Source organism: Electrona antarctica (genome assembly GCF_951216825.1).
Source record: "Electrona antarctica genome assembly, chromosome: 20".
In the NCBI taxonomy this organism is placed as follows: domain Eukaryota; kingdom Metazoa; phylum Chordata; class Actinopteri; order Myctophiformes; family Myctophidae; genus Electrona; species Electrona antarctica.
The window spans coordinates 24,950,326-24,965,146 of record NC_136801.1 but is presented as its reverse complement, the minus strand read 5'-3'; the positions used below and the strand labels follow the sequence as shown (position 1 = coordinate 24,965,146).

At 44.2% G+C, this 14,821-nt stretch overlaps 1 protein-coding gene across 1 annotated transcript in view; it reads right to left on the bottom strand.

The window, feature by feature from the left end:
• Positions 1-14,821, bottom strand: part of LOC306913507 (melanoma receptor tyrosine-protein kinase-like) — a 62,148-nt gene that overhangs the window by 27,012 nt on the left and 20,315 nt on the right. The window contains exons 2-7 of the mRNA XM_079490206.1: positions 10,923-11,074; positions 10,577-10,787; positions 10,167-10,301; positions 9,919-9,987; positions 9,372-9,490; positions 8,163-8,304 (exon numbers count right to left, since the gene is read on the bottom strand). Coding sequence (XP_079346332.1) covers positions 8,163-8,304; positions 9,372-9,490; positions 9,919-9,987; positions 10,167-10,301; positions 10,577-10,787; positions 10,923-11,074 — 828 coding nt within the window. The remainder of the gene's footprint in view (positions 1-8,162; positions 8,305-9,371; positions 9,491-9,918; positions 9,988-10,166; positions 10,302-10,576; positions 10,788-10,922; positions 11,075-14,821) is intronic.

The window sequence follows — 14,821 nt, the reverse complement described above, 5'->3', positions numbered from 1 at the left end:
ACTCACCACGATGGCCCCCAGCCATTAGCCAGCACCAAAGGTGCTGGCTAATGGTGTCGATCGGTTGGTCGGTGCAGTACAAATGTATCGTAGCAGGCATGCACGCATGGCAGTACAAGTATTTTATATTGTAGCGTGCCTTATAGGCGATCTGATCTTTAGAGTAATGTTCGCTCCTTTTATTTACTGTCTACAAAGACGGAGAACAAACATGCATCGTTTACTGAAGCAACGCGTGAATATGATGACCTTGCTACAAGGATCGGAGGGGGGACGGGGAGTGAAGCTAACAGTAGCGTATTATATAAGATCTGTATGACGTTTCATTGACGTCTGAGCTTGCATGATAATCGCATTAATTGAATATTGTATACTATCATGATTGTACATTGTTTAGTGTGTCTCCGTGTGATGATGATGATGACGATGATGTCAGATAGCCTACGTCCCCCCCCACCCCCAACTGGCTATTGGCCGGGCTGACTACAGCTAAATGTTTATTTTTATATATTTAGAACTGGCATCAGAGGAGGAGGATGATGATGATGATGATGATGATGATGAAGACGAAGAGTCAAGACTGCGATGGAGTTCTCCGACACTGAACCGGATGCATTCATTCATTTCAGTTGTTGTTTTTTTTAAATTTAGCCTACACACACACACACACCGTCAAGAACAACTGGAATGCAGTGGTTTGGGGACACTGGGGAGTTTGGGGACAACTGTTTTGTATGTAGGCCTATTTATTTTCTGTAATATTTATTATAATTGTATTATGTTAGTAGTCATAAAAAATAAAAGACGCTTTTACAATGAGTTAGACCTGTCATGGCTATTTTGTTCACTATTCTGAGGTTTATGGTTTGACTAAGCGAGTTTCAACTGTGATTTACTCTGTAACGGTAGATGGTAAGAACCCAATTTTTTGTTATAATACAGTATACATTCAAGTCTATATTTTGATACATATCATGGGCACAAAGTCATATCAAAACAATGTCCTTGGATGTGTTTTTTTATCAAAACTGTTTCTTCACAACAGGTTTTTGAGATACATGCATGAATAGACAAGGTACTGGTAAGACTATGTAAACATGGTATATATCAAAATGTGCGTTAGAATGTCTAATTTTACCCCAAAAAAGAATTGAGTTTATATGATGTTCCATTTCAGAGCTAGGGGGACTTTTAGCTGGATAGGTCAGATTGATCATGACTGACCATGCTATTTATAGATGGCAAAATATCTACAGTGGTACATGTGAGAAACTTTTTATTTTATTTTAATTGAACTAGACAACTCACCCTTTAAAATGAGATATTGCATGGCTATGTACGCCCAGCAGAAAAAAAGTTATTTAGAAAATAAAACTTCAACCGGGCATAACTTTTTTTGTTGTCCTAGAAACACTACCCAGTGTAAATGCAGGCTCTTTTAAATGGCTTCCAACACAAAAACTAAACATTTTATCAACTCAGTTCATTTTTTTCCTGGAAGCAGACAAGCCAAGCTTTCTCTGAAGGTCTTTCGTTGTCACACATTCACAACAGAGAATTTTCAATAAATCATTCAAAAACGCCATTCTGCCATAGAGAAGTCTAAAAACCATATAGAAATCCTTGAAACTCTCAAAGAGTTAATGCCCTAGTGTAAGCGCGATCAAGGCATGAAAATGTCAGGCCGAGTCGGGTAGGGTAGGGTACGGGCAGAGATTGAGAACTCTAGTTCCCACCTGATGTTGTGTGGGAGTTCAGACTGATCCAGACAGTAGTGAATAACTGCTAGCTTACATAATGTCTTCAGACTAGGACTCAAGTCTAAGATAAACAGACATCACTGGATCCTCCAAAGAGGATGATACGATCTCCCACCATGCAACAGCAGCCATAAGTCCTCCCGGGCAGGCTGCTCCCCTTGGGCTTAACCTTCTTCCAGGAGAAAGTCTCTGAGTTGAATTTCCACAGATCATTGAAGTCCTGGTTACAGGGGATACTGTCGCGACCACCAAGTATGTACAGCTCTCCATTGTAGGTAAAGGCAGAATGACCGTAGCGTCCTTCTGGAAGAAGCCGTGTAGAAGGTGTAATCATCCACTGGTCTGTCTCTGTGTCAAACACTCTGATGGGGTTGTAGTCTGATGGGGTTGTAGTCATCCCCCTATTGCCTCCAAATACAAACATCTTTGTCCCGATGATGGTGGCAGAGTGACCTTCTGAAGCTGGAGGTCCACTGGTGTTCATTAAAGTCCAGACCATTGTGCTGGTGTCCAACTTGTAGATGTCATTAGTGTGTCCAGTCAATTTGTTGAATCCTCCGTGGATAAACATGACCTTCTCAGAGACACAGGCTGAGTGGCCGTACCTCCCCTCTGGAATGGTCCCAGAAACCCTGAGCATTCTGTGGTCGTCGACATCAAATGCATAAAGCACCTTGCTGTGGTTCTTTGTAACAGTAAGTCCCCCCAAGATGTAGATGAAAGGGTCGATCAGCACAGCTGTGGGTCTGCAGTACATGGGGTGAACCTCAAGGGGGCGTTGTCCTCTTTCAGGTGTCTCTGGGGGCAATTCGGTCCAGCATAAAGACACTGTGTTGAAGACATGCACTTCAGTCCGACGCTCGGACTCGATAAAGTCTCCTCTGAAGCAGTACACTTTGTGGTCCACTGTTACAGCAGCATCATACGGTGTCTCTGGAAGCCCTTTTAGGTGCACCATCAAACAAAGCATTTCACACAGTAGTTTATAGGTTTCTCCCTGTAAAAGAATGCAGTTCCAAATACCTCGAACAAATGACTTGAGGGAATGCAGTCCTACTGTGTGGGTCAGCACTTATATAGGCTGGCGGGCCTATGTGTGACATAAGACATGACGTCACAGTTTGTTTTCCAGGCTAAATGACGTAACCGGGACCACTGGTTCACTGCCCCGCCACTAGGAGATGTTCTGGATAAGGGGCGAAACATCCATGAATGGTGGTCCCCAGCTGATGACCCTGCAGCAAAACTTACCTTTCTGGTATGCGGTCAGGCTGAGGCTTGGCTCAGGGAAGAGGATGGCCCTGCCATGCATAGTCCGCCATGGCACCATTGGAGGTGCGACAAAGAAAGCATGAAGACCATATGAAATAATAATAGAAATAGGTCTTCTTCTTGTCGTGTGCCCACATAGACAGTCAGTTACAACACTTGGCTAAATGTGGTTTAGCCACAGCTGAACACATTGCTGTCCCTTCTCATTGAACTCTGCCAAGTCCGATGCTGTGCAGGGATGTTCCAGCAGGGGGGCGTGTGAGGAGGTGCTGCATGGTCTGCGGTCTTAATCTATTCAAGCATGTCCACACTGCGCAGGTTGAGTCTGCTCCAGGAGGCAGTGCCTCGCTAGTGTGGTGTATCGGAACCACAATTCATTAATAATAGCATAATAATGTTAAAACCCTCGGACTGCCACCCCAATAGCAGCTTTTCAGTGCCTTCTGCCAGCTCTATTCATATTTTGAATTCATCATTTTTATGCCAATAGAAAAATCTGTTTTATAAACACTATCTCATTTTCTCACGGCAATCCTACAGTATTAGAGAGCCAGTTCTGATGGTGGCGGTAACTTCTAGCCTGGCTTGGCCAGCCTCATAGCGGGGATTCACTGAAGATTCTTCCCCGCATATGAGTCTGGACTTCGGCCATAGGCAGCTTGAAAAGTGGGCGTTAGTAGTTGCCTTGACAGACAGATCCATCTAGCCAATCAGCGTAACAAAAAGCTGACGTCACCACACAGTGCGCTGGTCCGCTCCTCATACCACGGCAACCACGCTAAAAACAACAAGGTCTGTTTAATAGTTTCTACTTTATACGTGAGCGAGATATGTCGGATATATGCCAGAGTCTATATCTGAAATAACTGCTGTTCTTATCGTTTCTGTGTAAACTTTTAAACTTGTTGCGTTGAGGGCAGCCATTGTTGTTTTGAAAGTACTGCAGCATGAATGTTACGTCACCATATACACATGAACCAATCAGAGGCTGCTTTTCACTGTTGTACGGACAGCCGTTGAAACGCAGTCACTGATTGGCCGCGATCATTTTTCTGATTTCTCCAGCTTCCGCATACTCTCTGTCAATGAGCCCGAGTCCAGACTCATATGCGGGGAGGAAACATCAGTGAACCCTCGCTATGAGTCTGGCCGTGCCAGGCTAGGTAACTTCACCATTATGCCGAGTTTGACCAAATAGAGCGAATCTGGCGATTTAATTTCCGGTCAAACGGATCACAACATCCGCTAGCTTTCTTCACTGTGTTACACAGTCAGATGTCCGGTATGCTAAGTGATCATCGTTTATTTTTATAACTAAGTCAAACGAAGCTCTAATCAAGCGTTGTTTGGATTAATTAATTCACTTTCACTACGTCAATACCTTCAATGGTCGTTCAAGGGTTAAACTAGACATAGCCTAAATTGTCTCTTCTCTAAATTAGTAGGCCTGAATAACTTGCTGACCAACGCCTAGTTTGGGGAGCCACGGGGTCAACATTGCCTGCCTGTCTGCCTCCGAACTTCTCCGTATTTTAGTCCAAGTATTTTGCAAGTCAAGTCTTTATGTTTGTTTGTGTGCTATAGAGGAGGAAACCAGTTTCTCTCTTTAGTTTATTTACTTCACTAGCCTTTAACTCCATCGTTGTAGCTGGAGGGAGGTTGCCAGTTCTTTAACTCCATCATTGTGGCTGGAGGGAGGTTGCCACTCATTCATGCCAATTGCCACTCATTCATGGCAATTTCTGACAGAGAGAGAGAGAGACTATATAAAATAGCCAAAACTGCAGCTAAGATGAGTCTAAACCCATTTCCTTAAAGGAGAATTCCATACTAGAAGGCTTTCTTACCTTTCTTTGTAGTCGTTACGTCCCCACCAAAGAGGTCCACGTGTTTTTTTGTGCAAAAACTCCTTATTGGCTATTTCCCCTACCATAAGCCCTCAATGAATTGCATTGAATTGAATGGGAATTGAATGGGGCTATGGGGTGTTGTGCTAATTCGCTTATTTCCATCGAAATAAGTAGTAAAGTGTGCCGCTTGGGATATTATTTACATTATGAAGAGAGGATATATATACAAAGAAATAATCACTTTGAGCGATGGAAATAAGTGAATTAGCACAACACCCCATAGCCCCATTCAATTCCCATTCAATGCAATTCATTTAGGGCTTATGGTAGGGGAAATAGCCAATAAGGAGATTTTGCACAAAATAACACCTGGACCTCTTTGGTGGGGACGTACTAACTACAAAGAAAGGTAAGAAAGCCTTTTAGTATGGAATTCTCCTTTAAGGCTGAAATCTCATTTGAAAAAATATCAAGTGTATGAAAGCCATGAATCCATTTGAAATGTTTATTATATTTTTGGCCTCACCACACCTCAATTAATTGCACCATCAGTGCAGCTGTGCAAAATAGATCAGGTCAAATCAATTAGGCTACTGGCTCAGCCACAACTGCGCAAATTGAGCCGGTGGGATTGAAATTGTAGGCCTATAGCAGGCAATGCAATTCCCGACCCACCTCAATTAAACTCACTGGATTATAATTTCTTCAAATAGAAGAAGAGGATCCCAGGTAGGCCTATGTAATTATCCAATTCAGGTATGAATGTGATTTCTTTATCGCAAACCGACAGTGTCTCTTGAGAGCCCGGCCTGCAGGCGACCCCCTCCCTCTCTCTCTCGCCCTAAAAGACGGACCGCATCAAGGCAACTCTGATTAAAAAATACATATTTGATATCTTTTTATATACCTCTGCAAAGGTGTGAATGAGCAATTGTTCAATAGAAAAGGCTTTATAATATAATTGCCAAGTAGCCTTGGTCCCGAACTTAACCCATTTTGGGGGCAGGAACCCCTTTTGGTGGCGCCACCGAGTGGCGCGCTATGAGCTTGTAGGTCTGCTATTTTTGAAAAGTCGTGAAAATGTGGTGCAAACCTTTGAATATATTCTTTCAGAACGAACATTTTTAACTAAAATCTTTCCTTCTGGGAGGTCCATGGAACTACATATTCCCAGGTCCCTGGAACTACATCATTTAAATAAATAAATGACCAAGCTGCGAGTAGCCTATATACTTTTATAACGTTCGGTCAGTTGACATTGCTGCAGCCGTGCGGAGCACGCGTTCACCGTTTTGTAAGCCTGGGAGAATTATTTATAGTTTAATGGTATAGACAATATAAAGAATCATGCACAAATGTAACGGTATGTGGATATAAAATAGGAGACTGCAGGTGGTGGTCGCCGGCAGCTGTCGCTCCGGCGCTTGACACGGTCAGATCATTTTCTTTTCATTTCCTTTGGTGTCCTTTGATGGATTGAGTGTCAGTTTGTAGTTTGTATAGTACAGTGGTATACTTTATACAATGGTGCAAAAACTTGTTTGTGGTCCTGTGGAATTATGAAATTAATAGAGGGCTATATTCATACCTCTGCACAGCACGGACTGACCGCGGAAGTGATTTCTTTCCAGCAATAATTTTTATTTTAATTTGTGAAGCCGCTAGTCACACTAGAAAATATCATTATTTTGTTGCATTCCGTCAGGAGGACCTCTATTTCGTTTGAGCTGTAAGGCCTATAGTTTTTTTTTACTGCTTTCTGCTGAGTCATGCTTGACGCCTTTTATGGTGTGAAATGATTTTCCGATAATTTGGCACCCGCTCGCATTTATTATGACATACACCTGTGTCCCTGTGGTACAAGGTGTATGTCATGAATGGCACGGGAGCTTATCGCATGGTTCACGGTAGGGCAGGGGTGGGCAATTAATTTTCCCAAGGGGCCGAATTAGAAACAGAAAATATTTTGGAGGGCCGGGCCAAAAGGCTGAACTTAATTATGCATAATATACATTTTATTTCTATATAAAAAGCAGTAAATGGCCATTTATGATGATGTACAATAAGAGCGCCCCTCATTTCACATGGGTGTGATTCTTTTACTTTCTACTTGCATGCTTGAGACGTTTCCTTTCCCAGTTGAAAACTATGTTTAAAAACTTTTGTTTAAGTTACAAGTCATGTAAATACTAGCATTTTATTTTAACAATGAGAACAGGTAGCTGTTTTAATAGTTGTTCTTCCATACGGAGGACCCTGGAGGTGCCACTTTCACAACCCACATGGCGCACTGTTACTATCAGCGTGAGATGAGTGTTGAGTCACTCACAACCATTAAACGACGTTCTGAAAACACAATAACAAGCCAACCAGTGATGATATTGTTGAGACTTGGCAGCCTGGCAGGCATTGATGTGTGCACGTTCTGCCAGATTTACTTTGTGGTACAACGGTGTCGAGTCGTGTGCCGAAAACAGACAATCCACAAGCTCACGGCGCATCGCCCAACGTCAGAAGCATGCCACATTCGGGGCGCAACACCGCCATACGACGCAGCATCTTAAGACATATTAAGTTAACTTTATTGGCGAGGCGGGTTAGAGCGGGTTAAATAAAGCATAATGGGATTTAACTTGTCCTCCTGCGAGGAAGTTTGGTAATCATGCGCCTGCCCTACCGTGTTGTGGAGCTGCATGCTTAGCTGGGCTTCATGGCTATTTGCATTCACCGACGCTGTTGTCACCAATAAATCCAAAACGGGCCCATAAGATGGTATGATAACGGCCATACTGGCCCCATTCAATGGTATGATACCAGTCGAATGGGGTGGTGAAGGAAGGAAGACAGGTTCTCAATCACACACAATTCATGTGCACAGTTGACGTGCAGATTGTGTGCAGTGTGAAAATACATGGGCTTCAAAATAAAAGCAATGCGGTTTTAGTCCATGCACCCATATGGTAATGAAAGTATGTTTTCTTTTCTAATTTTCAAGTAATCTTTCGCGGGCCGGTCAGAGTCAGGCCGTATTTGGCCCACGGGCCTTACAATGCCCAGGTCTGCCGTAGGGTATATACACACTCTTTTACACACTTCATTTACACCTGGTCGTATATCTGCGTTGTGAATTAGGCCCTGTGTGTGTGTGTGTGTGTGTGTGTGTGTGTGTGTGTGTGTGTGTGTGTGTGTGTGTGTGTGTGTGTGTGTGTGTGTGTGTGTGTGTGTGTGTGTGTGTGTGTGTGTGTGTGTGTGTGTGTGTGTGTGTGTGTGTGTCTCTCACGTGGACAGGTCGTCACACACGTGGATCCAAAGGTGTACTTGGCGAGTGGGTTCAGGACCACCTGGTAGGAGTTCTTATTGTAGGTCATCAGTGGAGGACAACTGTCCTTACATGTCCCCTCATCACTGAAAGACCTGCACGCCTGCAGAGACAGAGAGACGCAGAGAGAGAGAGAGATTGATAGAATTAAATTAATTATTTCTATACTATTCTGCCAACAAAATGTGGAATGCTCTACCACCAGCAGCCATCAAAAAGTGTGATTCCTTACCCAGCTACCCTCCTTCAAAACCGCCATAAAAGAGCACCTGTCAGCAATATGCAGCAAGACCTAGACATGTATTCTAGCTTGACACCACCAGAGTGTATGACTTAAGTACAGTACAGTAAGTAATTTTTCTTATTAGACTCTGACTTACTAGACACTGATAAGAACAACTACCATTGCATTAAAAGGTACATCTTGGCAAAAGTGTCTGAAATTATGAAATAAAAAACAGTCCTCTGGAAACTGCCCTTTGTTTAAGGCAGTGGGTGCTCAGTAGGCATGTAACGATATATCGTATATTTGTCTGGAAAATATTTTTTGTTTAAAATATCGTGAAAAATCGTATCGTGAACCTCATATCATGATACGAATCGTATCGTGAGTTGAGTGAATCGTTACATGCCTAGTGCTCAGCTGTGAAAATAACTTAACTCATAAACCAACTAAATGGAAAAAGCCGGCACTCTAAAATAAAAGATGCAATTTCTCATGTTTATCTGAGAATGCTGACGCGTTTCGGCAGTAGCCTTCTTCAGAGCAGACTAAAACGTTTTTTTAGTCTGCTCTGAAGAAGCCGAAACGTGTCAGCACTCAGCATGAGAAATTGCATCTGAGCCAGTCTTGCATCTTTATTTTGGAGTGCCGCTTTTTCCATTTAGTTGGTTTATGAGTTATGTCTGAAATAATATTAGAGCAAGTCTCAGAGATTTCCTTTGTGCATGTGTGGGTGTGGGTGTGGGTGCGTGCATGCATGCGCGCGCGCACGTGTGTGCATGCATGCGTGGTGTGTGAATGTGTATGTATGTTCATGTGTATGTATTGTCTATGTACCAGACAGTCACATGGTGTGTGCGTGTGCATGTGTAATGTATTGTGTATGTACCAGACCGTCACACGGTGTGTGCGTGTGCGTGTGCATGTGTAATGTATTGTGTATGTACCAGACAGTCTGCGGCAGTGGGACCGGTACAGCCGGCAGCACAGTGTTCGTTACAACATTCACCAGGTGAAAAACCACGACACCTCCTGCTGCACTGGTCTGCACACACCATGCTGGTTACTATGGAAACACAGACACACAAAGAGAGAGAGGTTCATAAACATCATACATCATTCAAAATAATTCAAAGTTGCCCTTTGAGGTTACTTAGCATTACTGTATGCTGCCTTTATGTTTTGTTAACCCAAATTTGGGAGGAAAGCGTGTTTTCCAATAAGTTTCAGCCATATCCACTGTACAGTATGTTGACTGTGTGAGATGTTTTTGTTACGTTAGGTTTCTTAATGCAGAAAACTTCATGAAGTTTTGTAAAAACAGTCAATCAAAAACTTGCCCCATTTTAGTGCCTCCCTAATTTAGTTTTTCTGTAATTGTTATGGAAAATCACATTGAGGTACAAATGTTAAAACTCCCAAATGTATTTTTTTTAGCAAGGTGTTACGGTTAGTTACCATTGTTTAGGATGTTGTTAGTTAAGACCCACTTACATGTCTGGCAGTGTTGAGGTCCTGCTGACCAGCATGACCCGTTGTAACAACTAGAGTCACACTTTAAACCTGCAAACACAAACGCGCGCACACACACACACACGCACGCACACACACACACACACACACACACACACGTCAATCTCAACATTCAGGAGTACAGAATAGAGAGAGGAGAGGAAAAGGGAGGACAGCGCTAAGGAAAGGAGATGAGAGGAGGAAAAGACAGGAGAGGAGGCGTGTCGTACAGTGTCGCGCAAAACCGGTCATGTTCAGATGCATTGTGGGACTTGCAGTTCTGTCTATGATGGCCGACCACTGAATGGTGTCCAGGTGGCACAGCAGAGGGTTGTTGGAGATCCTCACCCCTCCCCTCAGGATCTCTGAAAACACACAAACATACACGCATTATACAGGATACATTATACCGGTCAGTCCAGTCAGTTGCAGTTGTTTCAAACCATGTGTGTAGTTGTGTGTGGGTGTGTGCGTGCGTACCGGTCAGTCCAGTCAGTTGCAACTGCCTCACACCGTGTGTGTGTGTGTGTGTGTGTGTGTGTGTGTGTGTGTGTGTGTGTGTGTGTGTGTGTGTGTGTGTGTGTGTGTGTGTGTGTGTGTGTGTGTGTGTGTGTGCGCGCGCATGTGTGTGCGTGCGTACCGGTCAGTCCAGTCAGTTGCAGCTGCCTCAGACCATGTGTGTAGTTGTGTGTGTTGGGCGACGTCATGTTCTTCTCGTAGTTGGACAGAACGGAGAGAGCGTATTGGCCGCCCAGGAGGGCGTGGCCTCTGATCAGCCTCAGGTTGACCAATGGGACGATGGTTGCCTTGTTCAGGGCGATGAGTACGTACCCGCCCACTTCCTGGATGGTCTGAGAGACAGAAAGAGACAGAAAGAGGGAGAAGAACATGCTTCTAAATATCAAGTATCAAAAAGTACAAATTGCATATTCTTTATAATAATAGTTCTTTATAATAAATAATAGTGAAAGTAGGAGAGGAGTCACCTGCAGGAAGGAGAGGTCATGGTATTCCTCGGTGTAGGTCACCTCCAGATTCTCCAGGACAACCGTACAGTTACCGAACATCTTCACCATGTTGCCATAGTGGTCGTCTGCCCGCCCCAACTTGGTCAGGTGGTTACTGGTACCCTGACACACTGGCAGAGAGAGGAGAGAGAGAGAGAGTCCATGTTTACTGGGTTTTTTTCCCAATCTCTCCTGATCCGTTATTTATATAGGACACGTATGTCATATCAAAATAGTACAATATCCCAAATCACAGACAATATCCAGTCAAATATCATGATATGGATATAATATTGATACTATGGATGTCCCGATCACGTTTTTTGCTCCCGATCCGATTCCGGTCATTTGAAAATGATGCGATTGGCCCCGATTTCCGATCACGTGATCGGATCGGGACAACCCTAGATACAACCATGACCATAGAAAAATTCACTCCACCCACGCCTCATAGTCCCGCCTCCGAGCGAGGGGGATAGAACATAGAAGTAGGTGCAAGTCCAGAGGAATGGAACTGGTTGGGCTGACGGACACATGCATTCCAATGCTCACATGCCTGCTCACTTACTCGCTCCTCCTGCATGTATACCTGCATATTACTGTAGGCCTATTTCTCACATATTATGAGCTGTTTGTCCCCATAGAGTTGTATATAATGTAGAGAAAGGACAACACTGCCCCCAGCTATTCATTCAATGAATGGAAGTTGCTCAATGGCGTTTGAAGCACCCGGAAGTCTGCCGGAAGTACCACTGTTGGCTATTGTTGGCTCGCTCGCACACAGTCTCAACTTTGTGGCCAACTTTTGCATCATGACGTCACTGAACGTCATGATGTCATGATGGCTTCAACATTGGCCAGCCACTCTGGGGGCCTGACTGTCCCCCACCATTGTATGCAGTAATGTCACCCTGGATCTGGGTCTAGCATTTGGTCGATTTAAATACTTAATTCTTATTTAGTGAATTTTTGTTTTGGGGCTTTTATGCCTTTATTGATAGGACAGTAGACTGACAAGGGAATGGGGGGAGAGATGAGGAGTGATGCGCAGCAAAGGTCGTCGGGAGCAGGATTCGAACCCGCCACACACTGTCAGGCTAGCATTGCAGCCTATAGGGTGCCTGGACCACCACACCGGCGGCCCGGGCCTAAATATTTAATTCTTAACAGTTGTACAGTTGTTACTGTAGGTATTTCTATATTATTTTGTTATTGTCCCCCTCTCCCTGTATTCCTCAAGTATCTAGCCCCTAGTGTGGATGGGACACGCATATCCTACTTTTCCCACATTTTCTTGCAACTATGGGTGCTTGGATTGACATGCATATGGACACTCTTTGCACCATTGGGTACTTCTCTCTAGGTCGTCCTCAGATGAGCCCTCCATTGTCCATCCATCCATCCATCCATCCATCTTCAACCGCTTATCCGTAGTCGGGTCACGGGGGCAACAGCTCCACCAGAGTGCTCCAGACTTCCCTCTCCAGAGCAACATTAGTGACTTCCTCCTGGGGGATTCCGAGACGTTCCAAGGCCAGTGAGTCGATGTGTTTCCTCCAACTGCGCCTTGGTCTGCCCCGGGGTCTCCTCCCAGTGGGACGTGCGTCGAGGACCTCCCTAGGGAGACGCCCGAGAGGCATCCTAACCAGATGCCCGAACCACCTAAGCTGGCTCCTTTCCAGGCGAGAGAGAGAGAGGAGGAGGAGAACCGCTGCTCCTTCGCCCTCCATTGTCGCTTCCAGTCATCCTGGTTATCCATATACATCTGGCCTGTTCGTTGGTATTTTGCACTCCTCCCTCTTTCTTGAGTACATCCACGTATGTTAATGTGGGACATCCTCGTGACCGGTGCCCGTGTGTTGCTTCCCACAGCACCAATTTGCTGGCTGGCAGTTCCTGATGTCTTTGGCTAGTCTCATTCTCCTGGCTGCTATTTTCTGGCTCACCCTTGGTATTCCCTCATACAGGATCTTGTTGGTAACATGTACGCTCTTGCTGATGTTAAGTATTGCACACAACATGCTGGTGTAGCACCCGTCAAGACACTTCTGCAGGGTTGGCTTCAGGGTCCAGCATTCACTGTACTTGGACGGTACAGGACTGCAATGGAAATAAGACGCTTTTTTTTGCCTTTTATTTCGATATTGCTGTGACCATGTATGTATTTTCTTTTACATACGTTTTTTATCAATGAAGAGGTCAAAGTCATATAGGACTAACTTGCTGCAGGTCAAATTAAACACTTTACCCCTATAGCTGCCAACATATTTTGGCCCATCATTATAGGACAAAATGTTCAGAAACACACATCCAGAAGGTCACCAAATAGCACATTTATAGGGGTGTGTGTGTGTGTGTGTGTGTGTGTGTGTGTGTGTGTGTGTGTGTGTGTGTGTGTGTGTGTGTGTGTGTGTGTGTGTGTGTGTGTGTGTGTGTGTGTGTGAGTTATCCTCTGTGTGCATTCCTATTGGCTGAACGCCTGCAGTGATGTCACAACAAAAACACAGCTGGGGACCGCCCACTGTCTTAAACCTCTGAGGGACATGTCTCTATAAAGGTCCGTTATGTATTCAGCATTTGAGCCATGGACCCTGTAAGGGTCCATTTGGTTTCATTTTACGCTCTCAAGAGTGAACGATCTACAGTAACAACTTATAAGGGTCCATTTGGTTACCAACTCTCCATGATTTAGCTGGGGACCACCTAACCCCTTTGAGGACCACTGGTTGAAATCCACTGCTCTATACCGATAACACACGCACGCACGCGCACACACACACACACACACACACACACACACACACACACACACACACACACACACACACACACACACACACACACACACGTGTTGTCAGCTTGTAGATCGGCTAATTTAATTTTAAGTATAAATCTGCCATAAACTCCGACCCTAAACCCTAAACCTAATCTTTAAATGTCTCCTCCTAATCACAACCTGAATCTTTTTCTAATCATAAACCTATCTCTATTTTCTTTTCATGATAAAACATCCATTTCTCTATTTCTCATATTCTACTATTAGACCTCACAAGTATAGTAATGCATCAGTACGCACGCACGCACGCACGCACGCACGCACGCACGCACGCACGCACGCACCCACGTCATTTCCAGTTACTGTAGGTGTGAATCACTTCAGTTATCACTTCATCTTTTTTTCATCTGTTCATTAGAATTTTTTGGCTTTACAGGCATTTCAAGAAAGTTATCACTTCATCTAACTGCTTTGTTTTTATTTGACACTTGCTTTGGCACTGTAACTCGCTTTCCTTATAATTTAAGGAACGTGCCAAAATCCCCTGCCATATTCTTCTGTTGTGGTGTTCACTCTTGTTTTGGGGCTTCAAGTGCTGGCAGGTGTGTGCCAGTCACAGGTGTGTGAATGACATCTGAGGAGCGAGCATGAAACATGGGCCCTGCATGCTGCAACTTTGTTGACTTTGTTTTGTACTCCAAGCATGAACATGCCACGTTTTGTTTTTGACCCTTCAGGATAAGGCCCCGTGCAATTCTTTGAGACACACATACGGGTATTTCGGGCGGTGTCCGAATCCGCTATTGCTTCATGGGGTGAAAACAACACAGCTTACCGTTGGAATTGCATTATGGAACGTCACACATGGTTACATTTTATGGGGGCCTTATAGTGCAACATATGTGACCAGATTTGACTGAGAGACTGCCATCGCGCAAAATCCAGCTTTTCACCAGAGGAGAAAAACTATTCTTTTTTTCCCAAAAATGAGTTAATAGCACAGGCGCACTCTTCACATACTAGACTAGAGCATGTCTGAAATAAGTGTCAGAGCTGAAATCTGACACACGCTGAAATTAAAATGTAAATATGAAATAAATGC